The sequence below is a fragment of the Lipomyces arxii genome (assembly GCF_038497795.1).
Source record: "Lipomyces arxii strain Phaff 12-163 unplaced genomic scaffold V1512scaffold_5, whole genome shotgun sequence".
NCBI lineage: Eukaryota > Fungi > Ascomycota > Lipomycetes > Lipomycetales > Lipomycetaceae > Lipomyces > Lipomyces arxii.
The window spans coordinates 545,854-570,740 of record NW_027117704.1 but is presented as its reverse complement, the minus strand read 5'-3'; the positions used below and the strand labels follow the sequence as shown (position 1 = coordinate 570,740).

The following is a 24,887-nucleotide window of genomic DNA, read 5'->3' as shown; positions in this document are numbered from 1 at the left end:
GCTGATCTGAGTCAATCAAGGGTAAGCCGCAAAGCTTATTTTGCTGTGTTCACCCCCCTGTTCGCTGTTTCAGTGAGCAAAATGCGATGAAACAAGACGCGGTTCGCGCAGTTTGTCTGTCAGAAAACTCAAAATCAGCTTTATTTTTTTTTTAACTCGAAATTATGTCTTTAGTGAACAACAAAATCGTGAGGTCCATGAGCATTCTTCTACGGGTCGGTAAATCGTTGAAAATGAGCTGATTTTGATTAGTGATCAACCGTTACTTTGAGCCAATTCTTGTTTTGATCAGCAACCCCCAACACCTGTTGCCCGGTACGGTGATTACAGACTTCCGCTCCCGTAGCCGGCTTGCATGCTGTTTAAAAACGCTACGGAACATTTATTCTACTTAATATTATTTGCAATTCGATATATCAGTGACGAATGTGGCGAGATTCCCAGTTCCCACGGATGCCTAGATTTCGAGAAACTCTCAGGGGACAAAATAAGGTTACCGCATCAGAACTCCGATACCCCTGGAAATAATACTGTACTCAATTTGCTTGCTAAGCTCCCGACGCCGTAAAGTATGTTTTTTCATCCTGTCAAAACGGCTATTAAAGTTTGGTGGTCCCCTGCTCAGTTCCTTTACTGCAACTCAGACCATAGACTGCGACTGGCAAAGGCTTGGCTTATATTTTGAAAACACGCAGCGTTGCGATCATGCAACCAACAAATTACGTATCTCTATGCTCTGGACTGCACTAAAGGGTAACAAGTAGATAAAAGAACTTTTCATTATAGTCCCTAAATGTATAGCAAATCATTATAAATTTTCCAAACCGTCCAGTACTCATGAACACCGTAGTTCAAATCTTGCAGTTACAAAGTGATCAATATTTTACAGTACATATGCACAACCTCCTCTCATTTTCAACTCTTAATCTCCTCCTCCATCACGGGCTCAATCGACCCGGCTGTGGACGCATCCTCCGCACTTTGGACGCTCTCGGTGTCCGAGTTCGACTCGGTTACCGTATCGTCGCTGTCGGGACTGTGCACACCAATGCTTTCAAAAAATGTCTTCCCCTTCTGTGTCTCCATTAAAGCGGCGAGGCTGGTCAAGTTGAAATCGACTGCGGCCGCGGTCTGCTGAGCCAACCGAACGGTACCAGTTAGGGACAAGTCCGCTTGCTTGTAAGTCTGTGTGTACAGGTTAAGCACATTTCTCTCCGGACCTAGACCGCCTCCGATTAAAGACGTAACACTAGGGTCAGTCAGTGAGTTTGCAGGACTTGGCTCAGTCATACTGTGAACTAGCATCTTCCGCAAACTGTGCTTTGGACACCAGACCAGCGGAGTCAATGACCCGGTTTCAAGCCCGAACTTCACGACCGGCACTCGTTCGCGTCTTGTACTTTTCACCGGCCTTGTATCAAACCGAAACTGGTAGTTTGCTTTCTGAGCACACCCAATGTGAACTAGGTAAGTTAGAGACAGCATCTTGAACGTGCTTGAAAAACATACATGGAACTTGACATGCCGCACAATTAATACATGCGCCTTGCCGAGTCTGGCAAATGTCACAAATTTCAATGAGCTTGGCTTTTGGAATCATGGGGACTCCCTCAGCAACACTCATCGCGTACGAGTCTGTAAACTTAATTTCTGGCGTCCAAACCGCACATGTCACATGCACCCAGTTGTTTCCTGCGGTCGGTTTCAAAGCGTCCCGTGGCTGTCGCTCTCCGTTTGCGACATTCGCAATGTCTTTACTTACTTTAGCGGGACAGATAACACAGTTATATACCTGAGTACTCGTTAGCATTGTAAACAAATCGAAATTGAAGAAACATACAATTGAATGACTTGGCCTTTTGTCGTTTCTGCACGGATCACATCGCCATTTGCGACGCACGACCCGGACCCCATAACAAGACCGATGAACACCCATGTGACAATCATGGCACCGCAGTAATTTGTCGATCGGTTCTAGCAGTCCGCACACGCCACATTCTGTTTGCGCTTGCCGTTCACGTACAGCGGCCATTGTTTTTTTCTTTGATGATCCGTTCGTAGCAGGTTCAGCTGTCACCGAAGCAGAAGCTCCTTTTGCCTGCGAACCGGACTTACTTTGAGTCGCAGGCGGTGTTCTCGATTGAGAAGACAACGGCGTTTTAGTTTGCGGCACTGAGACCGACTTGACCTGTTTTCTGTTTTGTACTTTCTTCTCCGGTGGAGGCTCATCGGCTTCAATCTTAGGCTGCGTTTGTTCTATTACTTCTGATTCGACGTCGGATAAATCAGATGCGAAGTTCTCGTACCGGTTTCCCTCGTCAAGTTCTCGAAGCAATTCTTCTTCAACCTGGCGTTTCTTGCCATGAGACCCGCGCTGCAAAGCCCGTCTAAGTACCTCCTCCGGTTCTTCCCACATGACTGCATATCGACGCCAGAGTTCTGCACATCGAACGCAAAGCGCAGTAGTCGACCTAGATTGCGCAATCGGAAACCCCGGTGCCCGCCGCCACGCCCGCGACTTCGGGGTCTTGCAGAACTTGCACTTGAAGGTTTGCTTTTGGGTCCGACACTTGCTCATGTCGTATGCCGAATCGTCCTGCGAGTCGGCGACATCGTCAACCAAGTGTTGGGTGTGCTCTCCTGGGACCAAGCTTGAATCTTCTGTTTTTGACTTTAACTGGTCACGCTTGTGCCGCCTACCTTCGAAGTGATCCCAGATCGCGTGACCGGATGGGGTTTTTTTCCACAAATAGTAGAATCTAACAATGTCGGCAGACGAAACCGTGCCGACGGCTTTAAACACTGGATGTAGTTCTGACCCGTACCTTCTGACCGCGTCCTCGAATTTCTTGACTTCAATCGCGGTCAAAGTCGGTTCTTTCAACGACTTTCTCGTAAACTTGGACACCAATTTGAGCGCTAACTTTTCATCAAACTGGCACTCCATCAATGCACCTAAACACTGGTCGATGAAGTTCGGCGATGAGGGCAGCATTTTTAAAGCTTTGGCGTATGACTTGGTGTTGTCCAAAAACTCATCAATTTTCTCTGCCGGTACGGTTTCTGGCGTCATCCACAGTAACCTTACAGTGTCGTCACCACCACGCTCAATATATCCATTGGGTTTCACTTGAACCCACGGGTCATTAAGTGAAATACCGTTGGCAACAGTGACTGACGTGGTTGACGAGCTAAGCGGAATCGTGTCGTCTAGCACCGACGACTCGTCTTTTGACGATTTCCTGCTCAATGGCTTGCTTTGTTTCTTCTTTTTTGACTTTGGTGGTTCACGCTCGACGAACTGAACCGGGCGGCCACCCCATTCGGCTACAACGGCTTGGTGCTTATTGCCCAACCGAGACGCGGCGCGTGGAAATATACGGTCATTGTTGTCCAGTATCTCGCCCAGTTTGCAATGAATCCCAAGATACCGGTACGGCCAAAGAGAAAGTTCTCGTTTTTGTTCGTTGCTCAGTTTATCATCAGCAACCTTGAACGCCGTTCTCGATGCAGGTTGAATTTCCGTCTCGTCTGGAGTAGTCTCGCCGCTACCCGAGGCTTCAGAGTTCCCAGCAGCATTGGCCGGATCTTCGGCATCCACCATGGTCTCGTCAAACTCGTCCTCAATCGAGCCTGGCAAAAGCTTACCCTTACTTTCCGCCAGTTCGCGTTCTTTATCACGACTGCACACCGCGCACGACCATGCGAACCCGCGGGACGGCTTCTTAAGCAACGCTGGGCGGACACAGCTCATGTGGTAATCGTTTTCGCAAACCGCGCAGCACACGGACTCGTCCGGCGAGCACCACTGACCACAGCGGACACAGGTCCGCGCTGCAGTGCACAAATCTTTGCCTCTACCAATCTCGACCACGCCAAACTTGACACGCTCCCGCAATATCCGACCGAAAGTGTCCGGCACGTTGAGAATCTTCTCTGTTGGGATCATTTCATAGAACCGACAGATGTAGCGGTCGTAAAGCTTATCAACCAAGAAATGATCAGGCTGTTTGCGGTACTCGACCAGGTCTTTGACATGTGCCTTGTGCGCGACGTAGCATTTCCCTCTTAAGCTCAATAGAGGGCATAGATCGGAGTGCATTGTTGCAAACAGCAGTCTGGAGTCGCTTGACCGGGTCGGGATATCTTTTGGCCGGTAAAACCAATTGATTCTGACCTGGTACGAGTCCCATATTGAGCTGCCAGATGCTTTTTGTGAGGAGACCGGCCGCTCGATGAATTCCATTATGCGCCCGATATAATATGGTTCACTAGGTGGTTCAGATACCAGATAGACGCAATCTAAAAGCATTTAACATGAATTTTTGACAACCAAGATAAAGAATACCATTTGGTGCATAAACAGAGTTGTCTTGTAGTATCAACGACCCTTTGGCGATCTTTGCTTCTGAGAAGTCGAGAACATTTGTGGCGAAGTTGAACTTAGCAGACTCAGGTTTCCGTTGAATCGCGCCAGATCTTGTTCGCGGTGCGGGACTTGTGCTTTTGCTCTGTGACACGCTTTGACTTCTGACCGAGGACGACGTAGCGCTAGATTTTCTGGTAATGGATGATGCCGTTCGTCGGTCGCTCGACCTGGTTGGTTTTGATGCGGCAGGAGATGATTTTTCATTGACAGAAATTGTGGCCGGGTCAGAATGTGTTGCCACTGCGACTCGTTTTCGCGGCAAGGGATTTGAAGTTCCGTTTAACTTGATTGCAATGTTAAGTGACGGGTCCGCTACGACGGCCTTCGATGTAGGCAGTTTGCGCTTCTTGTCTGTTGTCGTAGGGATCTTGTCTTTGGCTGCGAGTACAGTCCGTAAAGATCCGGATAGTAAATCATCGTCTTCAGTGTCCTCTCTGTAGTTGACCCTGGCTTGACGTCCTCTTGAACGGGTCCCGTATGGCGAGGCGGTGGAGGACTGATTTGAGTCAGGCACAGAAGAGTCGGTAGGTTGTGGTGATTGCGATTGATGTTGCAATTCTAGTGCTAGCTCTTTCTTTAACTCAGATGAGCCTGTGAGATCTTGTATTGGTTCTGCCGTGGGAGCAATATGTAGGACAGACGGTGGCTCGACAGGGAGGTCGATGTCATGACCGCCTTGAGGCGCCGACATCTTATGAAGGACAGACGAGGGATACAAAGACGAGGTTTGTGAATATCTGCAAAAAGAAAATAAATTGGTGCGGACAAATCTGTCAAGCTTTTTCGCCTTAAAATTGTAAGGGTGTGAAATTTGGGAGAATTTGTGGGTTTGACAGATGGGAAAAGTTCGAGCTTGGGGAGTGGTCAGTGGAAGTAAAGGGCAAGAAAGGTGAAAATTTACAGAAATGGCAAGATCCGAAGCGAATTAGTATGACAAGTACAAACTATTTAGTATATCGACTAGTATTCAATATCATTTTGGAAATAAATTGAGAGAAAATTGAGGCAGAGATTGGCCAGAAGAGGGCTCTCTGTTTAGCTTTGATGACAAGACAAGGTAAGAAATGAACAGTAAAAGCTAAGTTTTTCTATAATCGCAAGATATGATTTAAACAAGAAAACACCATTAAGTCGTATAGTTCAATGTATATTATAAGCATGTAGCCAGTTAATTAGTTCCATAATAAAATCAATCAAAACAATACAAGCAGAGTTCAACGATAATGGCATATGATACGTAGGTTGACCGGATCATCTTCAATTTTACTATGAACTCAGCTTCAAATCAGTTAAATCAGTATATTATTCGTCCAATGACAGTCTGTTCAAAATCAGCTTATAAGAACATCACACATTAACAGAAATATCACAGAAATATCAGAGAAATCACAGCAAAAACACAAATTTTGAGCAAAAAACGAAAAAGAATCGTATAACTTTGAAATAAACTTCTCGTTTAAACCTTAATTACTGTAAACACTACGCTCAGAAGACACAACACACAACAAATCCCCTTGTTAAATATCGACGAACATCAGCAAAATCTGTTTCTAAGGCTTGTCTGGCTCAATTGTAATTATAAAGCAGGCTGAAATGGATCGTCCGCTCAGCTCAGCTTCGATATCGCGTACTGGCAGGCGGACAGCGCTTCAACAGTCTTCACTTCAGTCGCCTTCACCTCTACATTCACAACAATCAACTTACCGTCGACCACCTTCTGCGGCAGGGTTTGGATCTCCGCGTCTGTCGTCTGCGCGAGAGTTTGTGGGAGATGACTATCTTGAGTTCGCGGTCGGAGATCTGGTGTACGTGCCTGGTGGGATGAGAGGTGTTGTACTTTACGTTGGACCAATTCACGGCAAAGTCGGAGAATTCGCGGGGATTGATCTTTTAGGAGATGACGCAGACAAGGGAAAGAATAATGGCACTGTCAATGGGTTAGTTTTAAGGGAAGAAAGGCGTATTTTTGGTGTTGACACTCATAGGATCCGGTACTTCAATCCATCTCATTCGACGTCAGGGCTCTTTGTGCCTTTCACAAAGCTTTCTCTTACTCCGCCACAAGATAATGGCATAACATCTCCAGGAAGCATATCACGGCCAGGTTCAGTATTACGCTCCCGTGCATCATCGCGGACATCAAATCGAACAGACCGATCTGCCTCACCGCTACCTTTACAATCTGCTGCTCTGCACCATGCACCACCGACTAATTCAGCCAGACTAGAAACGCCGCGAAGACGGCAATCTTTGGCAAACACAATTGCGTCAGGTCGAACATCTCGGACCGGAACGGCACGTTCGAGCATGTTTTCACCTACTGCGCCGGCTAACCACACGATTAATGGACTTCAGAGCACGCCACGGACTACGACGCCGTCAACAGCTAGAAGAAAATCGGCTATCGGAACAATGCCAGGAAGTGTGTCACGTCTGTCGCGACCAAGTATGTTGTCGATGGCAACAGAAATCTCAGATGACGAAGTCCCTTCGCTGGCGGATGGGAATGGAATAAAAGAACAGCTTCAAACTCAGGTTGCAGACTTGCAATACGAGTTAGAACAGGCTTTGAATAGATTTGAAGCCAAGGATCAGGAACTGCAAAGACAAACACGGATCTTGACAGAGATGGAAAATGCGTTGTCCGAATACCAAGCACTGTCAGACGCGGCAATGAAGTCAGACGTAGTGGAAGACCAAGACGACGGCAAGCTACCAACGCAGCGTGAGATGGACTTACGAACGTTATTGCAAGACAAGGAGGCGACTGTCGAAGCCCTTACTGCCGAACTTGATTCTAAAAGAGCCGAGTTTCGTGAGACCATGGAGACGCTTGAACGCGCAAACATGGCAAGCACGCATATGTACGAAGCCCAGCTCGAAGACTTGCGGAACAAGGTGTCTGCTGCAACGGGGATGGTAGGCAGTATTGAGCCACTGGAGGCAATGATTTCTGAACTTGAAAGTAGTCTGGAAGAATCTCATGAGATTGAACTACGGATGAAAGACGAGCTTGCGAATCTACAGAAATCTGCTTTTGCTAAAGATGGACAGATTTCACAGCTGAATTCTAAATTAGAGCAAATGTCTTTGTCTACATCGTCAAATGAACCACTGGATGACTCGGTGATGAGACGACTAAACAATGAACTTGATCAAGAAAAAGAAAGAAGAGTACAGCTAGAAAAGGAAGTAAGTGATCTCGAACGGATAATCGAGACCAAGGTCTTTCGAGAACAAGAACTTGAGCGAGAACTTGTTTCAGTGAGAGAGCAACTTTCAACAGCACTGGACTCGTTAAGCAATGAACGAAGCCAAAATAGGATATCTGGACAGTCACCACTTAAACCTGTTTCTACAGTTAATTTAAATGGAAACACGAAACCCATGAATAGGACGATGTCACCAGTTCGCAAAGTTCTTGTTTGTGAGATTTGTGGAGCTGAAGGTGAGTTTTGACTTATTTTGTCCCAAAGCAGGACGATATTGACTGTAATAGGGCATGACTTGATTGACTGTAAGTCTAATGGGTTTAGTACCGCTACTAATACAGCCACCACAAACACACGTAAACTGTGGTGTGCACTATGTGAACGTGATGGTCATTCGAGTATGGACTGTCCCTACGATGGAATCACAATGTAATTTACATTTGATACTTTAAATGCACAACATATTTCACATTTACCTCACCACCTATTCTCACTGCAAATTTCTTTTTACTTTCCCAGTTCTCATCAAAATCCTTTTTTTTTTCTTCCAACTCTCTCAAATTATTTAAAAATATCCTAAACTTTTTATTATTCAAATAAAAAAGTTAGGCAAAAAAAATTTGAAAAAGAAGAAAAATTTAAACCTTCAAAGTTCTCTTGTTCAGGTCAAATCTTGAACTTTCGCGCTCTCGATCTTACAATCAAAAAATATCCAAATAAAGTCCACCAAGCTTTTCCTTTGTTCTTTCAGTTCATTTCTTTAGTTCGTCATTATGTCAGATACTTCTGTTACTGCTATTGCTGAAGGTGTCGAAGCTCTCTCTGTTGACGCCCCGGTCAAAGCCGTCGAAACCGTCGAGTCCACTGAAACTACGCCTGTTGAAACCACCCCGGTCGAGTCTACCACTACCGAGGCTGCTGCCGCCACTACTGACGATTCAAAGACTGCGGAGTCAGATGCGTCTGCTACTGCTGCCGCTGCAACTACTCCCGCTCATTCCGCTTCTCTCTATGTCGGTGAGCTCGAGCCTTCTGTCACGGAAGCTATGCTTTTCGAACTCTTCAACCCGATTGGATCCGTGGCTTCTATCCGTGTCTGCAGAGATGCTGTCACCAGACGTTCGCTTGGCTATGCTTATGTCAACTTTCACCACGCTGCCGATGGTATGTGTTTTTTTTCATTTCACGTTAAAATCGGACAAGTCCAACTAAATATTTAGGTGAGCGTGCTTTGGAGGAATTGAACTACACTTCCATCAAGGGTCGCCCCTGCCGTATCATGTGGTCCCAGCGTGATCCTTCGCTCAGAAAGACCGGTGCCGGAAACGTGTTCATCAAGAACCTCGACACTGCTATCGACAACAAGGCTCTTCACGACACATTTGCCGCTTTCGGTAACATTTTGTCCTGCAAGGTCGCTGTAGATGAATATGGTCAGTCCCGTGGATACGGTTTCGTTCACTACGAGACCGCCGAGGCCGCTGACAACGCTATCAAGCATGTCAACGGTATGTTGTTGAACGACAAGAAGGTTTTTGTTGGCCACCACGTTGCCAAGAAGGACCGTTTGTCTAAATTCGACGAAATGAAGGCAAACTTCACAAACGTCTACGTCAAGAACGTCGACACCGAAGTCACTGACGACCAGTTCAGAGCTTTGTTTGAGAAATTTGGGCCCATTACCTCGGTCTCTCTTTCCAGGGACGACGAGGGCAAGTCTCGTGGATTCGGATTTGTAAACTTTGTCAACCACGAGGATGCCGACCGTGCTGTCGATGATCTCAATGAGTCTGATGTCAACGGCAGGAAGCTTTACGTTGGTCGTGCTCAGAAGAAGCACGAACGTGAGGAAGAACTCCGCAGACAGTATGAGACTGCTCGTCTCGAGAAGATGTCAAAGTACCAGGGCGTGAACTTGTATGTCAAGAACTTGGAAGATGACGTTGATGATGATAAGCTTCGTGAGGAGTTCTCCGAACATGGAACCATCACTTCCGCCAAGGTCATGCGTGACGAGGTTGGCAAGTCTAAGGGATTTGGATTCGTTTGCTTCTCTTCGCCCGATGAGGCGACCAAGGCTGTCACCGAGATGAACCAGCGCATGATCAACGGCAAACCGTTGTACGTCGCTCTTGCCCAGCGCAAGGACGTGCGCAAGTCTCAGCTCGAACAGCAGATCCAGGCTCGAAACCAGCTCCGTATGCAACAGCAGGCTGCTACTGCCGGCATGCCTGGACAGTACATTCCCAACCCCATTTTCTACGGACCAGGAGCTGGACAGCAAGGTTTCATCCCCCCTGTTCCCGCTGGCCGTGGAGTTCCTTTCCCCGGTGGAAACCAGCAGGTCATGATGCAGCCGCGTCCAGGCCAGGGTGTTCCTCCCCAGCAGCAATGGGCCACCCGTGGTGGAATGCCACCTAACGGACAGCCTATGCCGATGTATGGCATGCCGCCTATGGGCTACAATGGCATGTACATGCCGCAGCAACCACCTGTTCCTCTTCCAGGACAGGTCCCCCCACAGCAGATGCAGCAGGGTATGCCACCACAAGGAATGCCGCCTCAGGGAGGCCGCGGACCTCGTGGAAACTACCAGTACGGTGCTCAGGGTGGTCGTGTGAACAATGGTGGTCGGGGCGGAAGCCGGGTGCACCAATCGCAGCGTCGGGAAGATGACGGAACCAGTCCTGCCGGTGTGGCGCCATTGTCACCCGGTGAGTCTGAGCTGACTGCCGCATCGCTTGCGTCTGCAGCGCCTGAGATTCAGAAGCAGATGCTGGGTGAGGCTTTGTACCCGAAGATTGAGGCCGAGCAGCCACAGCTGGCCGGCAAGATCACGGGTATGTTGTTGGAGATGGACAATGCTGAGTTGTTGAACTTGCTTGAAGACGATGGTGCGTTGAAGGGCAAGATCCAGGAAGCTGTCGCAGTGTACGATGACTTTTTGAAGAGCAAGGAGGAAGAGTAGGTGTAATGCTACGTTATAGGAATTTGCCTGAGCTTGGGAGAGCGGTGAGAGATTATGAAAAGTTTGCTATGTGCGCTCTTTGATTTTGTATTTTTTGTGCGTTAGTCGTTCGTTTAACAAGTATTTATGAATATGATTTGGTCGTAGATGCATTATGTTTTATGTCACACTATGTTACAGGATGAGCCGCCTTTTGTTGGGCAAGCGCGGTATTGTACGTTGTGAGCGCGAGCTGGAGGGCGTCGAGAGTGATGCGGACCTGAGCGGTCGACTTGTCCTGCTCCGGTGCTGAGTTGACGATGGACAAGAGTCTAGTTTTGCTTTTGTCGACCGATGCCACCAAGATCGGGAGCACGGTCGACGCGCGCGACGGGTCTGCGGACAAGAACGCGGTCCAGAAGTGGTGCAGAAACTCGACCGCGGTAGTGTGCGACAGTTTGAGGTCGCGTGTGGTCGGCGTGTCTACCGGCTGGATTGACTGTTCGGTTTGTCTGCGGTTGCCGATGAGTGAAAACACGTGCGTGTGGACCGTCGCCGTGTCGCGCTGGGAGACCGCGACCGAAGACAGCAGAGAGTGGATGTTGTCTTTCGGGACCGACGACAATACGTGATCGAGGACCTGGGCCGCGGAGCTTTCGGGCAATCTCTGTGTGGTCGAGTCTGGAGGGGACAATTGTTTTGCCTTGCGGAGATGCAGTTCGATGTGTGGGCTTTCGGGTTCAGGTTGTAAGTCGTTGAGGGCGAGTTCACGGGCTTTTTGCTGTTCCTGTGCTTGTTCGGGTAAGTCTGCTTCGTTTTCGACGCCTTCAACGATTTTCTGGCTGAGTTTGTTGATTGTTCTGATGATTGACAGCGTGTCTTTGCCTGGATTTTGACGCATGGTGAAGTCTGGTGTGTTACCGGCTTTCTAATGACAATTAGTGTTTAAAGTGCAGAGTCGTCGGCCGAGTGACTGACCTGCGAGTCGTCCATTTCGTTTGCTTCGACATTAACGAACCGCATGACCTTTGTGTTTTCAATCTCAGCCTCCCGCTGGTCTTCAGTCATGCCGTCCTCGTCGTATTGGAGGTACTTATCCATGACTGTGTCCGGCGCGTCCGTGGCCGCGATGCGTTCGCCGCGCAACTTGCGACATAGTTTCGAAAGAAAGAATCTCGACCAGAACGCAGTCTCGGCCAAGGGCGGAACGTTGTCGTCGTAGGCCCGCCGGACGACGGGGTACTGCTTGAATATATCTTTGATTTTGTCGGGAGAGAGCGAGACCCTGACTTGCGGTGCTCCGGCGCCAGACTCTGGCGCTGTCGTCGATGTCACGGGTCTGATTGATGCGAGCACGTTGTACGCGCCCCTGCGCTGTGTTTGCACTAAAGACTGCATTCGTAGGATCGGAATTCTCGTCCGCCAGAACTCGTCTGACGGTAAGTGTTGGTCGACAACCGCGTCTAGGAATTGCTGCTGTAGACTTGGGTTTGATTTGAGTAAGCTTTGCTGTAGTGCTGTGTCTGCAAGCAAGTCTGCATCTGAGATTGATTTCTGCTTGGGAAGTTGTGGAGTGCTTGACGATGTTGAAGTCAGAGCTGATTTAAGCGCATCGAGGTTCTGTCGTGTCGGGAGTTCAAAGATAAAATTTGACTGCGCAGTTGTGATTTTCATTCTGTTTTTCGTAGCTGTTGCTGGCGATGCTTGGAGTCCTGGGTAATTAGTAAAGACATAGAAGCAGAGTAGAATGAAGTACCAGTCATGTCACTAAGATCAAGAGATAAAGCGACAGAAGCAGAAGAACCAGGAGGAGCAGAGGGAGACCATTCCAGCGTGTTTTTGGCAGAAGACAGTACGAGGGAGCCTTTTTTACCAGAATGTAGAGCAGGAACAGTAAACATTTAGTGACAATTGACGGCAATTGCGATTGACGATTTAGTGACGAATTAGGAGTTACAGATAATTAGTGACTGTTAATAAATAGTGATTAGTGACGATTAGTGACGATTAGTTAGTAAGGTTGGGGACGGTTAGTGAGTGAGTGACGTTGGGAGAATTGAATTAGTGAAATCATCACTAAATTTCTCACGATTCATACAAACACATGAGTGAGGAACACAGGTCAGTCTGTTCAGATTAATCTGTTTATTGATTAAATTAACGATAAAATAGATCAAATTGGCGACGACGACCAAGTCAACCAAATCAACCAAATCAACCAAATCAAACACCACCAACACCTCATGTAGCTGTTCGTGGATTCAATGGCCGTGAAGTTGAAGAATACCTCAATACTGGATACGTTAATGCGATTGAGAGCGCTAAGTCAAACGATTCAATTGTGATTTATCAAAACTCCAAAGGCTGGACAAGTCAGAAAAGCAATAGTTCTTGGGGACAAAAAACGCATTTGACTACTAAAGGCACGAGTGTTATTAGCGAACTACGCAAAGGCCTTCAATCATTACAGGATTAATTAGTTAATTACCTTTAAAATAAAAAGCATTAGCACCCAAACGCCATTCTAATTAAGCTACTTCCTGTCAGGTTCATCTGCTTTGGCCGAATGACCGTATAGACAATTATACCCGAACAGACACTTACTCGGTCCATATTTACATGGAATATGGCGCAACGTACGCAGGTACCCGGTGATGATTGCCTGCTTGTCCGCGTCAGATACAGGCATTCGTGAAGAAGGCACAATATAATCTGATAATTTCCTACAATACGGACAGCACTTGTTCAACATCCTCGTGTGTTTGCTTCTTCCTGGGCGCCATATGTACTCATTACTTCGCGTCGTCCCGTCTGTCGAAACAATCACCGTCGCAAACCCTTCTGTCGCGCGCCATTCTCGTATACAATCTGCACAGAACACGTGTTTGCAATTCAACAGTAGTCCGTACACTGCCGGTCGCGACATGCAGATCCCACAACACTCGTCTTCATTGTCGTGCTCACCTTCGAGGCCATTGTGAAAATCTTCAGTCGGCACACTCCGTACTGGCTCATCGTGAAGAAACCAGCATTCAGCCCCGCGTCGACATTCCCCGGACCGTAAGAACTTGCACGGCACTTTCCGCGGCGGCAGATTCCGAGTTCGAACATGATTTCTTCGTTTTGGTTTCTGCGTCTCGTCACTAGCTGTACTCCTAGTCGCCACTGTCGTTTCCTGGTCCATTTTTATATTTCCAGTCATTTACAAGCGGCCATCGTCACAGGTCTTCATATATAAATACCAAACCCTTTAAAATGTCAGCTGAACTCCCAACCGCCAAATATTTTTTATTTTTCATGAAATTCTTCCTGAATTTTTACCTAAAAAATGGCAGAATCTCTTCGGACCGTCGTTTCTTCGTTAGAATCGACGTTGCTAAGTATAGAAAATTTGCTTGAATCTGATGACGTGAAGAACCTTGACTCTTCTTCGCCTGGAATATCTTTACTCAATCTCAAATCATCCACAGTCGCAAGTTACCTGCATCATCTCGCGTTAAGGTCACTTTACGCATTAAATGAACTCGATACAGAAAAAGAGAAAGACGGAAATCTCGACTCAAATATCAGAAAACTCGTCGTGACTGATAGAGTAGTACTTGAACGTGGTGTCCGGCCATTAGAAAAGAAGATCGATTATCAGGTCAATAAGTTACTGCGTGCTGCTACTGCTCCTCCGCGTATTCACTCTCACTCTCAAAAACATTCTGGTTCTGAATCTGACTCGGATCAAGACAGCAGCTCTTCTTCAAATGAAGATGACGACGACGACGACGACGGTGACAACCTCCTACTCTCATACAAACCTCGTCCCAACCTTCTGTCCGCTCCAAAGCAGCCAACCACAGCTACCACAAATGTCAAACAAGCGAAGTACGTTCCGCCAAAGATCAATCCTACAAAACTCCCATCTACAAGATCATCGTCTGTGCTCGACCGCAACAAGAAACCAGTCCGGATACCAAAGAACCGAGCGTTGGAAGAATATCTTGAACAAACGACGTCAAACTTGCCAGAGTCGTCGGTGTCGGTTGGGTCAAACGTGCTCGAGCATGGACGTGGTGGAACCCGGACTCGCGATGCACAGGCAAAAGAGGACAGGGTTCGCGGATACGAGGAAGAGAATTACGTTAGGTTGCCTGAAGATGGAAAGAAAAAGCGAAAGAAACAACGGAACGACGAGTTTATGGGTGAGAACTGGGACTTTACAGGTGCTGACTATTCTTCTGTCAAGCGTAAAAAGAAATCTGTCTGGGACAGAAATAGATAAATCACAAGTGACATTTGATATCAACCAATACCCAAGTGTATATTAAATGACCGTCCATATATGTTGGCAATACCCAAGTGTGCATCGAATGACCATATACATCAATCCAAATCAGTCTCAGTCTTCAACCTTTCCAAAATACTATCCGAAATCACATACGCGGTCGCCATGACACTCACCATCGGGTTCGCGCCACTTGCTGACGGCATCGCGCTGGCGTCCGCCACAAACACGTTCTTGCACTCCCATAGCTCGCCACTGACTTTCGCGGCAGACACAGTTGGGCTCGGTCCGATCCGGCACGACGCCATCTGGTGCGCCGACGCGACCTGCGTCGTGTACTTTCCACTCATATATTTGTGCACGGTCGCGGCCCAGCCTTTAAACTCATTGCTTTGACCTCGCAGGCGTCGAATCTCGTCAGTGACAATTAGCCGTGAAATCCGTCGGTCTGCAGCGTAAACCTGTTCTGCTCCAGCTGCGATCACCAGCTCGGCCGCATGTATAGCAGCTACTGGTCAGCACCCACTTAACAGACACACCCAACAAAACTCACCTATTGCAAGATGCCGTCTATCCGTATCTGACAACTCGTAATAAATCCTCGGCTTGTTCGACGCGGCATCCGGTACAACGGTACCCTCCGTCACATCTCTCGCCAGCAGCAAATACGTCGCCGTATTACCGTACTCCGCCATTCCACTCTTCACGCTTTCCGGCCCATGCCACGGAAACGCAGTATACAATGGTGTTGGGTGCTGCATCATCGACTCGATCTTGACTCCGCGGCCCTTGCCGTCCAAGTTTTCGCAATGACAATTGACCACGGTCATAATTGTATCGTCGTACGACTTAAAATCAGAATCTTTCCATATCGCGTGCAGGTAGTTCGTCGGGTGAAGTTGCAAGTGCCGTCCAATGTTTTTGTTTTTAAACCCAGAATTCCGCAACACGACCGGCGTGTGCAGCGACCCGGCAGAGCACACAACCACTTTGGCATAGACCGTAACCAGCCCACCGTTCTGCTCGACCTCGACCCCGCTCGCGACCCCGTTCTCGTGCACAATGTGCCTGACCTGACACTGCTGCGCGAACTTAGCACCTGCCCTGCCGGCATCGGCCAGCCAGCAGTTCGTCCCGCCTTGCTTCTCTCCAAATCGGCACCCAAATGCGCAAAACCCGCACCTATGCTGCGCGCCGCCTGTGTTCTGCGGAATCTGCCGTACGCTCGCGCCAATCTTTTGAGATCCTTCCATCAGCAGCGCGTTCGATTTCGAGTGCACCAGATACTTGTCTGACACGCCCATCCGCTCGCACACCGCGTCCAGCGCGTCGTCATACGTCTTGGTGTCATAAAACTCGACCCCGTGCGTCTGTGCCCATTCTTTTCTCACGAACCCTTGGGTCCGTAAACTCGCACACCAGTTGACCGTTGTACCCCCGCCTAACGTTGAACCAGCCAGAATCAGCACACTCTGATCGTCCGAGTTCACAACGCCACAGTTCTCGTACAAATTTTGCAGTCCTTCACCTTCAGAAAAATGAAGCTCCTCTTGATGATAGTATTTGCCCTTCTCAAGCACAAGTACAGAAAACCCATTCTCGGCTAGCCGCGCAGCAGCCACCCCGCCGCCGGCTCCAGATCCAATGATAACGGCGTCAAATCGATGATCCTCATAATCAGATACAGTCTCCATTTGAAACCTGTAAAAAGTTTTTTTGCCGTACCGTTCAGGATCATTGTGGTTGAGTTCACGGTCACGATATCGCATGGCAGGATAAACGATATTCGAACCCTGACAGAACGCAACCACGGTCATGACAAACATTGCACGATACAGTTTTCGAAACATAGGTATTCTCGCATTTGCCCATCCCAATAGCACTTCTCCAACTTCGCTCTGTGTCATATCCTGCACACGTTTATACTGGCCCGTCAAAACCAATGCCCCAGCCTTCGTGTCAAGCAACCCCAGTATCCGTTTGAAGTCAGCCAAATGATCCGGTAACAGTGATGACAGCACTACAGTCCCTATTATCCGCTTAAAATCCTTGTGTTTTGACGGCACATCGTTTGCAAATTGCACCAGAATTTTATCGTACTCCTTGCTCTGTGCGTATTCTGGTACGACCTTGCGCAGGACTTCGACGTCTACTGGTGCGAAAATCGCGTCCGAAAACGCAAGCATTGTTTTCCATTGAGGTTTTGTCAAAATATCCATTGCTATGAAGTAAAGTGTTGCTATTACGAATAAACTATGAACGTTGCTTTCCCGTCAAATGTTTGACGTATAGTTTTCATTAAACTATAATGCGGGTTTGAGGACGAGCGGCTCATACTTAACTACGTCATACATTTAGATGGAATACGTACATCCACTCCTTTTTCGCCTCCAGTTTTGTCTGCATAAATCTTGATGCCATGCAGTTACTATTATTTTAAACTGGGCTTTTGCAACTCTGAAGCGATACTAATTGTAACTGAACGCCAAATATTGGCGTACGGCAGCTGCCACCGGCACAATTGCGCAGATTAAGTTCGATTTACTATAGCGCGAAACCCCGTATGCATTGTTCGTGCAAATCCAATACTATGCTGAAAAACGAAGTAAACAACAAAGAAGTAGGTAGCTAAATACAGTCTGATTTGTCATGAAATAAAATTGATTCGGTTTTTGCTCGAAGTTTTTGACAGTTCTGCGAGTTTAGCTGCTAGCATTGCGCTATTGTTTATATAAATTAAACTGGACATTTGTGTATAGCTTTCAGTAATCCAAGCAACTTCAAATACTGCTTACTCTTCAATTCATTAGAACAGCATCATTGTTGCTAGTGGTTAGGGTTTGCGTATTGCGTACGCATGAAAGCCAAGATTGCGTACGTTTCATATTTACAGGATAGCTCTTTCTGCTTGCAATTGTACCAATTATCCAGCTTCCACGCCGCCAACAATAGTTATTTTAGCCTTATTGCTACACTCAACTACACCGTGCTTTAAATTTGCTGTGCAATGCCACGAGAGCCCAGTGAACATTGCTGTCGGATGCGGTATCATCGTTTCAATCTCCACACCGTGCCCTTCCTTGATCATTCAAGTTCTCGCATTGAAATTTAATTGCAGTCATGACTACTTTGTTATATGAGCTAAACCTTAGGTCTTTTTGGATTACGTTCACAAAATTCACGGGATGCGGTTGTAAATATACTATAGTCTACTTTCATCGTCCAATTTCCCCTCATTTTAACACAAACTTTACTAGTTTACTACTATGGCTATCCGCAAATAGGTTAAACTAGGCTAGTAGTTAAAACTATTTGTGATTCCGACAGTCTGCAGTTGTTGCACTCCATACTAGTCAATTTCATCGTCTGATTCTGTTGCTGCGGCCACTGTCTCTGATTCGGTCTCTGTTCTTGCCGCTGCTGCCGTTGTTGCCATACTTGCTGCAGCATCGTCTGTGTCTTCCGCTGGAACTGCAGTTGAGACTGCATCTTCAGACTCGGACAAACTCTTTTTGATCTCTGAATCCTTTGGCGGTGGTGGCAGTGTCGACCCGGTCCCACTCGGTGGTGCAATGCTATAGTCTGCCTCCTTACTAAGCTTTTCTTGTTCGTCAAAATACGCGTCCAACTGAGGCGCAGATTTGATACCGGCTCCGGTGAAATGATGCTTTCGGCGCATATAGACTGGCATAAATGACCCCGGAGATCCGGGCACTACAACGGGTGTTGCAGCTGTCGTGGTGTGAATTTCAGCCGTGGCTGTAGTGTCTGATTCGACATTTGTCTCCTTCAGCAGTAATTCGCTCTGCGTGGGAGGCATAATTAGTGTCCCGGTGCTTGCTGGGATCGGCGTTACAAACTCATCAGGTCCATCTGCAGAGAAAATAGCCTCACCTGGCGCAGGCATCCAGCTGGTCCATTCTGGCAATAAATGTAGTCGCCCATACCCTATTCCACACCCCAGTAATCCACCTCCACCCCATGATCTGTTTGGTTCTATCGTCGCAAGTCTGACAGTGTTATAATCTGAGTTATAAACCTGGAGTGACAGTTCTTTATCTTGATTCTCTTCTAGAATCTCACCCAGTGAGTATTCGGCTATTAAGTTATAGTTCTCGACTCCGACAATGTAGTCAGATCCAGGTTGTAATCCAGTTTTGTACGCAGGAGAAGCAGGCTGTACATCCAAAATGTGAAACACAATCTCACTCAGTCTTAGTGGGGCCCATTGTAATGATAGCCCGATGGATACTGGTTTATCGTGTTCAGATACAGGCAGCGTAATTTCTACTTCTCTTAACGTCTGTCCTTTTGCACTGAATATTGTGAATCTGACAAATCTTCCAGCACAGTTTCGAATTTCGTCGCTGAATAGCTGTGAATTTCCATCTTCCTTTATCAAATCAGTTACTCGAAACTGACTTGTAACATAATAAACTCACAATCTTATGGCCATTGATGGCACAAATGTAGTCGAAATAGGACTCAAACGCTGCTGCAGCCGCCAACGAATCCGGAGCGACTTTAAGCACCCGAAATCCAAATGATTCAAGTAATCCACTTCTATCACCACCTGCTTGTTGCGCTGACTGCTCGTTACCCATTTAGTGCTACTGCTTGTCCGACATCCTTGCCTTCACTCGCTCATGGACGCATGTAATGCGCTCCGTGCGGCTCGACATTGTTAGTCTTTTCATGAACACAATTTTTAGTTGACAAGCCAAATTGGAAAGTTGGCGAGCGATGTCAGATGATACCACCAGTACAAGTGATGAAGCAGACTATGATACTGGTCATGATGTAGGTCTACCAAGTGGGAGCGAGAGCAAATCTGATACCGGCTTAGATAGCACACAAAGTTAGTTTCAATGCTCAAACGATTCCTTCATATCTCTACAAGTAAGCAATTGTTTGACTTATATTGATTAGATTTTGATTGTTATAGGTACTGGAAACAGCGGTATCAATTATTTTCACGATTCGATGAAGGTGTCTGGCTCAACGAAGAGATGTGGTATAGTGTCACTCCTGAGGCTGTAGCTCGGTATGTGTGCCTTTTTTTTAGGCCGGCTGGGTGCAAGTTAAATCGGTAGTGAAATAGCTAGTCACGTATATATCAACACAAATCCTGCAGTTGTATTAGACGCGTTTGGGGGCGCGGGTGGAAATGCAATTCAGTTTGCGATGCTGGTTGACAAGGTCATTTTAATTGAAAAGGACCCAATCACGATGCGATGCGCCAAACATAATGCTCTTGTGTACGGAGTTGTGGACAAGATTGAGTTTATTCTTGGCGATTTTTTTGACTATGCACCAAAGGTTGAGGCCGACATTGTGTTTCTTAGTCCGCCTTGGGGTGGACCTTCGTATATGACCAGTGCTGTGTTTGATTTGCAAACCATGAAACCTTACAACCTGTATGTTGTCAAGTTTGTAGCTTTATAGTTCTGACTTTGTTAGGCAATCGCTGTTGAAGGCGAGCAGAATGATTACACCGCACGTCGCAGTATTTCTACCTCGGAACTCAAATCTACCGCAATTACGTGAATCTGCTTATTACGAGGAGACCGAAGAGAGCGATGGAGTATGTATGGTATCGTACTTACATATAAGAGGCAGATGCAAGGTAAGATCAGTTGAAGATTGAGTTAGCGTTGCTGAATTGTAAAGGGACTTTGTGCATACTATAATGCTCTTGCTGTTGCATCAGGACAGAATTTCCAGTTTGTTGATACAGTCTCGTACGAATCTATAGAGGCATCTGGGTTCGCAGATGACAGCTAAAGTCAACTCACTTTGATTGATTGCTTGTAATTTGCCTACGCTGGCATGGGAGAGCGCGCGCTTACTCGACAGAAGACGAATTTACTCCTGATACAGGAGAATTTGGTGCGAAACAACACTAAATATTAATACTGACATGTCTTGATACGTCAAAGTGTCATACAAGATTGTTAAGTGAGTTGGATACGCTTACGGATTACTTGTCGTGCATGTAATGGCTTGCTTATCACGGTACGAAATTTTGGAATTTGGTTGGCTAATTTAGCTGATTTGGAAGTATATATATATATATATTAATGCTTATTATTATCCATCCTGTATACTTTTGGATATTCCGACGATGACTGTAATGCTGATATAAATGACCGGTCCAAAAGCGAACGCAAACTATTTGCAATCTACTTTTTTATGCAAAAAAAAAAAAAAACGTCTCGAAACTAATTCATTATTCGTGCTCCATGTACACATGGTACACGAGAGTTTTCTGAGCCTTTCAATCAATCTTGTCGAAATCTGTCCTCATCCTGCGTTAGACCAAAAAGCTTGTCAAAAAGTCCGACAGCTTTTGAACCCGGTAAACGCTCTTTTGGAGAAAATGTGGCAGAACTTGAAAGTGTTGGTGAAGAAGATGCACTGCTTGAAAATGAAGTCACAGACAAGATGCTTGGAGAAAAAGATGTGGGTAAAAGTGGTGAAGATGCTCTTTGATGATTTCGTTTAAGTGTTATTATGGCTAGTAACAAGATGAGATATGCACCAAACAAGCTAGAAACGAAGAATTACCTTTTAATACGGCAAAAAGCAATAGTACTGGAAGTGCAAAAACAAGGATCAAAAAGACAAGATCGTAAGTATAACCAAGTTTTGTGTGAAGTGTTGACGATGTTTGTAGAAGAGAATTTGAAGCTGAAACGGAGGCCGAAGACAGTGAAGTATAGTCAAAGTTATAGAATCGATCACGAAGAAAATGCTCTTGCAATATTCGTTCGTCCACTGAATCTGGTACCATTTTTTGTGTAGTAAATAAAGTAATAAAGAATGAATAAGAGAAAAAGGTAAACAAGAGCCTTTAAATAGAGAGAGCGACCAGACAAGACCAGCCAGCCGTAGAGAAGTCACTCTAAATAAAGATTGTGTGCGTGTGTTATTAAGTCTTTAAACGTTTTTTTATTGACTATGACCCGCCCCTGATTGATCTTTTTAAAACAGGTTCTATTTATATCAATTGTGATATGTAATATAGCTGTATTGTATTATTTATACACTATATTTTAATAACTATTATTACTTATACTGATATTTCAAACCTATTAATTCAGACTCAAAATATAAAGAAACACCGGAAAAGGTCATGTCCAGCGTCCTCTTCAAGGATAGTGATTGAAACTAACTAAATACAGTTAGTCCCAGGTACACTTTTATAGTATTGACGTCACATGTGTAAACATCGTTACTTGTTTCATTGACAGTTGACATAAGCTATAATACTTTATATTGAGAATCATGTTATATGATCATTTCTTTTATATATAACATATAAATTATTATTATTATTATTATTATGCTATAAACACTTATTGTTATACTAACACATACTATTATAAATGATCTACAATGCACTTACAACACAAAGCGCTAATTAATTTAAAGTTTATAAATTCGTGATTGTCCAATCACTTTATTAAACCAACAATTGAAAGATAATTTATAGTTCGTTTAATTGAAACTTTATTTTGTAGACCAGCTACTTTAAATTTAGTCAATGCCGTGTCTCTGTTTCAAACGCACGGGATCACACAAGTAATTCTGGGTCATTAACACATATGAAATTGTCCATTTAGTGTCACCTTCAAATATGTGAAACTTATTTATTAATTTGCTTTAGGCAGTAAAGTTATAAGACAAACTGACCCTAACCCTTTAATGTGTGTTATTTTTTCTTTTCCACCTTTGTTTTATGTTACCGTCCTATATGCCCTGCCAACAATAACAATCAATATGAATCTTTATTTATATCATGAAGTAGTTGCTGCCTTAGGAGGAGCAGGCGGTGCAGACGGTGCAGGCGGGGCGGGAGGTGCTGAGAGACTGATCTTCTGGGCGTTCCATATTCGAGCAATCTCGTCCTCATATGCCTTTTGCTGCATCGCCACATTGTAACTATGTCCACCGTACTTTGACTTGTCAATTTTTTCAGGATCCGTATGATCCCCGGCCGCCCTAAATCCACCCTTCATAGATGTCCGGATAAAACTGAACATCATCCCCGCACCAGACGGATCACCATCGCCGTAAAGCTCCAACATGGCCTTGCCTTGGGTCGCATTGATGAAGTTCTTACTCGTGATCCACGGCGCAAGCTTCTCCTCAATACTCATACCCTCGTTCTGCTCATCGTCTTCTTTCCCGCCGCCATATCCGGCATCTTCCAAAAACTGCTGTCCAACCTGCATTGTCTCCAACAGTGTGATCTCTTCTGGAGTTACCATCGCTCTAATCCCTTCCTCGTTTGGAAGTACATCCGTAGCCTTGATCTTCCAATATCCTTGATCGTCTCCAGTGCGCTGGTACTCCATAAACTCCTTCAGCCGCTGCCGATTCTGCATGTCGTTCTGGTCGGGAAAGTGCGATGAGATGCCTTTTACGAGTATGCGTTCCTTGTCTGACTTCCGCAGCACTCGGTACACAACCATCTTCAAACGATTCTTGCTCGCAGTTGTCACTCGTCGTGACCGCGGGCTAGGGATCTCAGTCACGGGTAGAGTCTGACCGACCGTAAACATATGTTGGATTCCACGCAAATAGTACTTCTGTCCTTCTCCACCACCCGTATTTCTAATCATTAAAAAATCCGTTTTGTTTGGTTCGTGCTTAAATATAGGCGCCCGCACCAGACGGTTATAGAGAGTCGGTACAATCTCACCAGCCTGCACCGAGCCAAAATTCCAAAACGGACTTCGGTCTTGCTGTCCAAGCACATACGTCTCTCCAATACTCAGCTTCGGCCGTGACTCGTCTTCAGGGGCCTTGCGCCGATAGTAGTTTATAATCTTGCTGCCCATCCCAAAATTCGATATAATCATCGGATTTTCCTCGGAGTATTCAAGTAGTGCGTACTGTGACCCATCTCCAAGCGACAAATCTTTCGACGTTGCCAATAGTTGTGAAATGTCTTTCCCTTTATCTTTCTTCTTTTTCCGATGCCGCACTTTTGAGAAATGCACCACCGTGTTTGCTCGCACTACAAAATTCGGCCGGTGAACTGATCTAGCTTGTGATTTCGACAGCTTGACTTTGTACTTGATAGTGTTAGCATAATTCTACCACTCATTTCTTCGATAAGACTCACGTAAGGAGATTGTAGTCGATTTGCGACCATAGAATGATCAATATTGAGATTACCAATTGTCGCGCGCACCCGAGATTGGTAATTCTCTTTCAGCAGATCGTAAGCCTGGTCATTTGAAATGTTGTATCGTTTTTGAAACAGCTGCTGTCCAATCTCGGACGGCTTAACATTCTTTTTCCAGCGATCTGAACAAAATCAGTAACAATTCAACTCATATTAAACACATAACTTGCCTTGCCGTTCTGCATCAACGAACAGCTGAATATCGTTCAAATCTAGCACTAATTTCTTTGCTTGTGGCTCCAGATTTCCTTCCAAAATCGCATCGTCGTCAATTCCAGACACGTATTCCTCATCGTCAACCCAGTAAATGTCATCGCCAAACGACACGTGCGGTTTTTTGGAAATCTTGGGAAAATCTACGTCCATAGCCGAGTCCGAATCCCACACAATCTTGTTTTCAAAATCGTAACACGAAAAAATCAATTCCTTCTCAAACTGTGACAGTTGCCGATCAGACGTTCTCGTCGTCTTTGGTCGTTTCCGATTTGTAGAGTCTCTATCGTGAATCTGAATCGTTCCGGGCGCTTCGGCCAGCGTCCGCCGAGGCCGAACGTGTGATCTGAATAGCTTGAGTTGATCTTTGTCGGCGTCCAAAGTGACCCTCGTTGGTATACAAGCTGCATATATTATTAGTCCCACGTTTGCCATTATCAGCGTCAGTAAACCTACGTTTGATTGATTTTGGTTTTGGTAAAGATAACTTCACAGGTTCAGGAGCAAACATCGAAGACATTCGTAGCGGTCTTGAGTCCTCTGCATCTATTATGTCCTGCATCAACTGCTCTACCACATTTGTCGGTTCTTCCACATTGTTCATCTCAAAATCTTCC

At 46.0% G+C, this 24,887-nt stretch overlaps 13 protein-coding genes across 13 annotated transcripts; 6 read left to right on the top strand and 7 right to left on the bottom strand.

The window, feature by feature from the left end:
- The first annotated feature begins 9 nt into the window (after nt 1–9).
- V1512DRAFT_261404 (uncharacterized protein) lies at nt 10–827 on the top strand. Its single transcript, XM_066916069.1, has one exon. It carries the CDS (start codon nt 356–358, stop codon nt 566–568), a length of 213 nt encoding a protein of 70 aa, XP_066772259.1. The 5' UTR covers nt 10–355; the 3' UTR covers nt 569–827.
- V1512DRAFT_261402 (uncharacterized protein) lies at nt 602–5,255 on the bottom strand. Its single transcript, XM_066916068.1, has 4 exons — nt 4,349–5,255; nt 1,841–4,302; nt 1,510–1,792; nt 602–1,463 (listed from the first exon to the last, which is right to left on the bottom strand). The coding sequence occupies exons 1-4, from the start codon at nt 5,118–5,120 to the stop codon at nt 916–918; spliced, it is 4,065 nt and encodes a 1,354-aa protein (XP_066772258.1). The 5' UTR covers nt 5,121–5,255; the 3' UTR covers nt 602–915.
- A 689-nt stretch (nt 5,256–5,944) lies between these two features.
- V1512DRAFT_261400 (uncharacterized protein) lies at nt 5,945–8,122 on the top strand. The gene is made up of 3 exons (XM_066916067.1): nt 5,945–6,366; nt 6,415–7,877; nt 7,929–8,122. Exons 1-3 carry the CDS (start codon nt 6,023–6,025, stop codon nt 8,072–8,074), a joined length of 1,953 nt encoding a protein of 650 aa, XP_066772257.1. The 5' UTR covers nt 5,945–6,022; the 3' UTR covers nt 8,075–8,122.
- V1512DRAFT_223747 (uncharacterized protein) lies at nt 8,123–10,745 on the top strand. The gene is made up of 2 exons (XM_066913769.1): nt 8,123–8,805; nt 8,862–10,745. The coding sequence occupies exons 1-2, from the start codon at nt 8,415–8,417 to the stop codon at nt 10,607–10,609; spliced, it is 2,139 nt and encodes a 712-aa protein (XP_066772256.1). The 5' UTR covers nt 8,123–8,414; the 3' UTR covers nt 10,610–10,745.
- V1512DRAFT_223745 (uncharacterized protein) lies at nt 10,741–12,627 on the bottom strand. Its single transcript, XM_066913768.1, has 3 exons — nt 12,345–12,627; nt 11,567–12,300; nt 10,741–11,516 (listed from the first exon to the last, which is right to left on the bottom strand). The coding sequence occupies exons 1-3, from the start codon at nt 12,487–12,489 to the stop codon at nt 10,779–10,781; spliced, it is 1,617 nt and encodes a 538-aa protein (XP_066772255.1). The 5' UTR covers nt 12,490–12,627; the 3' UTR covers nt 10,741–10,778.
- Nucleotides 12,581–13,104, top strand: V1512DRAFT_290672 (uncharacterized protein). The gene is made up of 2 exons (XM_066918220.1): nt 12,581–12,709; nt 12,761–13,104. Exons 1-2 carry the CDS (start codon nt 12,693–12,695, stop codon nt 13,062–13,064), a joined length of 321 nt encoding a protein of 106 aa, XP_066772254.1. The 5' UTR covers nt 12,581–12,692; the 3' UTR covers nt 13,065–13,104.
- On the bottom strand, nt 12,944–13,783 carry V1512DRAFT_261395 (uncharacterized protein). Its single transcript, XM_066916066.1, has 2 exons — nt 13,077–13,783; nt 12,944–13,005 (listed from the first exon to the last, which is right to left on the bottom strand). Exon 1 carries the CDS (start codon nt 13,770–13,772, stop codon nt 13,122–13,124), a length of 651 nt encoding a protein of 216 aa, XP_066772253.1. The 5' UTR covers nt 13,773–13,783; the 3' UTR covers nt 12,944–13,005; nt 13,077–13,121.
- A 104-nt stretch (nt 13,784–13,887) lies between these two features.
- Nucleotides 13,888–14,968, top strand: V1512DRAFT_275498 (uncharacterized protein). Its single transcript, XM_066917833.1, has one exon. It carries the CDS (start codon nt 13,917–13,919, stop codon nt 14,856–14,858), a length of 942 nt encoding a protein of 313 aa, XP_066772252.1. The 5' UTR covers nt 13,888–13,916; the 3' UTR covers nt 14,859–14,968.
- V1512DRAFT_138829 (uncharacterized protein) lies at nt 14,909–17,144 on the bottom strand. The gene is made up of 2 exons (XM_066912992.1): nt 15,415–17,144; nt 14,909–15,369 (listed from the first exon to the last, which is right to left on the bottom strand). Exons 1-2 carry the CDS (start codon nt 17,078–17,080, stop codon nt 14,960–14,962), a joined length of 2,076 nt encoding a protein of 691 aa, XP_066772251.1. The 5' UTR covers nt 17,081–17,144; the 3' UTR covers nt 14,909–14,959.
- Nucleotides 17,145–17,996: 852 nt separating this feature from the next.
- V1512DRAFT_275496 (GRASP55/65 PDZ-like domain-containing protein) lies at nt 17,997–19,614 on the bottom strand. Its single transcript, XM_066917832.1, has 2 exons — nt 19,304–19,614; nt 17,997–19,254 (listed from the first exon to the last, which is right to left on the bottom strand). Exons 1-2 carry the CDS (start codon nt 19,463–19,465, stop codon nt 18,211–18,213), a joined length of 1,206 nt encoding a protein of 401 aa, XP_066772250.1. The 5' UTR covers nt 19,466–19,614; the 3' UTR covers nt 17,997–18,210.
- On the top strand, nt 19,488–20,981 carry V1512DRAFT_261390 (RNA cap guanine-N2 methyltransferase-domain-containing protein). Its single transcript, XM_066916065.1, has 6 exons — nt 19,488–19,661; nt 19,708–19,760; nt 19,807–19,905; nt 19,955–20,278; nt 20,322–20,487; nt 20,532–20,981. The coding sequence occupies exons 1-6, from the start codon at nt 19,605–19,607 to the stop codon at nt 20,643–20,645; spliced, it is 813 nt and encodes a 270-aa protein (XP_066772249.1). The 5' UTR covers nt 19,488–19,604; the 3' UTR covers nt 20,646–20,981.
- Nucleotides 20,982–21,142: 161 nt separating this feature from the next.
- V1512DRAFT_247121 (uncharacterized protein) lies at nt 21,143–21,654 on the bottom strand (the record flags this gene model as incomplete). The annotated part of the gene is made up of 2 exons (XM_066914471.1): nt 21,143–21,378; nt 21,429–21,654. 2 exons carry the CDS (start codon nt 21,652–21,654, stop codon nt 21,143–21,145), a joined length of 462 nt encoding a protein of 153 aa, XP_066772248.1.
- A 1,006-nt stretch (nt 21,655–22,660) lies between these two features.
- On the bottom strand, nt 22,661–24,423 carry V1512DRAFT_205525 (uncharacterized protein; the record flags this gene model as incomplete). The annotated part of the gene is made up of 3 exons (XM_066913360.1): nt 22,661–23,944; nt 23,995–24,179; nt 24,219–24,423. The coding sequence occupies 3 exons, from the start codon at nt 24,421–24,423 to the stop codon at nt 22,661–22,663; spliced, it is 1,674 nt and encodes a 557-aa protein (XP_066772247.1).
- Nucleotides 24,424–24,887: the final 464 nt, after the last annotated feature.

What these genes read in the sequence shown, in the direction of transcription:
- V1512DRAFT_261404 (XM_066916069.1), top strand. Translation starts at nt 356, where the DNA reads ATGCTGTTTAAAAACGCTACGGAACATTTATTCTACTTAATATTATTT.
- V1512DRAFT_261402 (XM_066916068.1), bottom strand. Translation starts at nt 5,120, where the DNA reads ATGTCGGCGCCTCAAGGCGGTCATGACATCGACCTCCCTGTCGAGCCA. An exon ending in CTCTGTTTATGCACCAAATG is followed by an intron (nt 4,303 to 4,348) that starts GTATTCTTTATC and finishes AAATGCTTTTAG; the next exon opens with ATTGCGTCTATCTGGTATCT. An exon ending in TGCGGCATGTCAAGTTCCAT is followed by an intron (nt 1,464 to 1,509) that starts GTATGTTTTTCA and finishes TAACTTACCTAG; the next exon opens with TTCACATTGGGTGTGCTCAG.
- V1512DRAFT_261400 (XM_066916067.1), top strand. Translation starts at nt 6,023, where the DNA reads ATGGATCGTCCGCTCAGCTCAGCTTCGATATCGCGTACTGGCAGGCGG. An exon ending in AATAATGGCACTGTCAATGG is followed by an intron (nt 6,367 to 6,414) that starts GTTAGTTTTAAG and finishes TGACACTCATAG; the next exon opens with GATCCGGTACTTCAATCCAT. An exon ending in TGAGATTTGTGGAGCTGAAG is followed by an intron (nt 7,878 to 7,928) that starts GTGAGTTTTGAC and finishes TGACTGTAATAG; the next exon opens with GGCATGACTTGATTGACTGT.
- V1512DRAFT_223747 (XM_066913769.1), top strand. Translation starts at nt 8,415, where the DNA reads ATGTCAGATACTTCTGTTACTGCTATTGCTGAAGGTGTCGAAGCTCTC. An exon ending in CTTTCACCACGCTGCCGATG is followed by an intron (nt 8,806 to 8,861) that starts GTATGTGTTTTT and finishes CTAAATATTTAG; the next exon opens with GTGAGCGTGCTTTGGAGGAA.
- V1512DRAFT_223745 (XM_066913768.1), bottom strand. Translation starts at nt 12,489, where the DNA reads ATGTTTACTGTTCCTGCTCTACATTCTGGTAAAAAAGGCTCCCTCGTA. An exon ending in TGATCTTAGTGACATGACTG is followed by an intron (nt 12,301 to 12,344) that starts GTACTTCATTCT and finishes CTAATTACCCAG; the next exon opens with GACTCCAAGCATCGCCAGCA. An exon ending in ACGAAATGGACGACTCGCAG is followed by an intron (nt 11,517 to 11,566) that starts GTCAGTCACTCG and finishes AATTGTCATTAG; the next exon opens with AAAGCCGGTAACACACCAGA.
- V1512DRAFT_261395 (XM_066916066.1), bottom strand. Translation starts at nt 13,772, where the DNA reads ATGGACCAGGAAACGACAGTGGCGACTAGGAGTACAGCTAGTGACGAG.
- V1512DRAFT_275498 (XM_066917833.1), top strand. Translation starts at nt 13,917, where the DNA reads ATGGCAGAATCTCTTCGGACCGTCGTTTCTTCGTTAGAATCGACGTTG.
- V1512DRAFT_138829 (XM_066912992.1), bottom strand. Translation starts at nt 17,080, where the DNA reads ATGGATATTTTGACAAAACCTCAATGGAAAACAATGCTTGCGTTTTCG. An exon ending in TAGACGGCATCTTGCAATAG is followed by an intron (nt 15,370 to 15,414) that starts GTGAGTTTTGTT and finishes GCTGACCAGTAG; the next exon opens with CTGCTATACATGCGGCCGAG.
- V1512DRAFT_275496 (XM_066917832.1), bottom strand. Translation starts at nt 19,465, where the DNA reads ATGGGTAACGAGCAGTCAGCGCAACAAGCAGGTGGTGATAGAAGTGGA. An exon ending in CCATCAATGGCCATAAGATT is followed by an intron (nt 19,255 to 19,303) that starts GTGAGTTTATTA and finishes GATTTGATAAAG; the next exon opens with GAAGATGGAAATTCACAGCT.
- V1512DRAFT_261390 (XM_066916065.1), top strand. Translation starts at nt 19,605, where the DNA reads ATGTCAGATGATACCACCAGTACAAGTGATGAAGCAGACTATGATACT. An exon ending in ACTATGATACTGGTCATGAT is followed by an intron (nt 19,662 to 19,707) that starts GTAGGTCTACCA and finishes ATACCGGCTTAG; the next exon opens with ATAGCACACAAAGTTAGTTT. An exon ending in ATATAAGAGGCAGATGCAAG is followed by an intron (nt 20,488 to 20,531) that starts GTAAGATCAGTT and finishes TGAATTGTAAAG; the next exon opens with GGACTTTGTGCATACTATAA.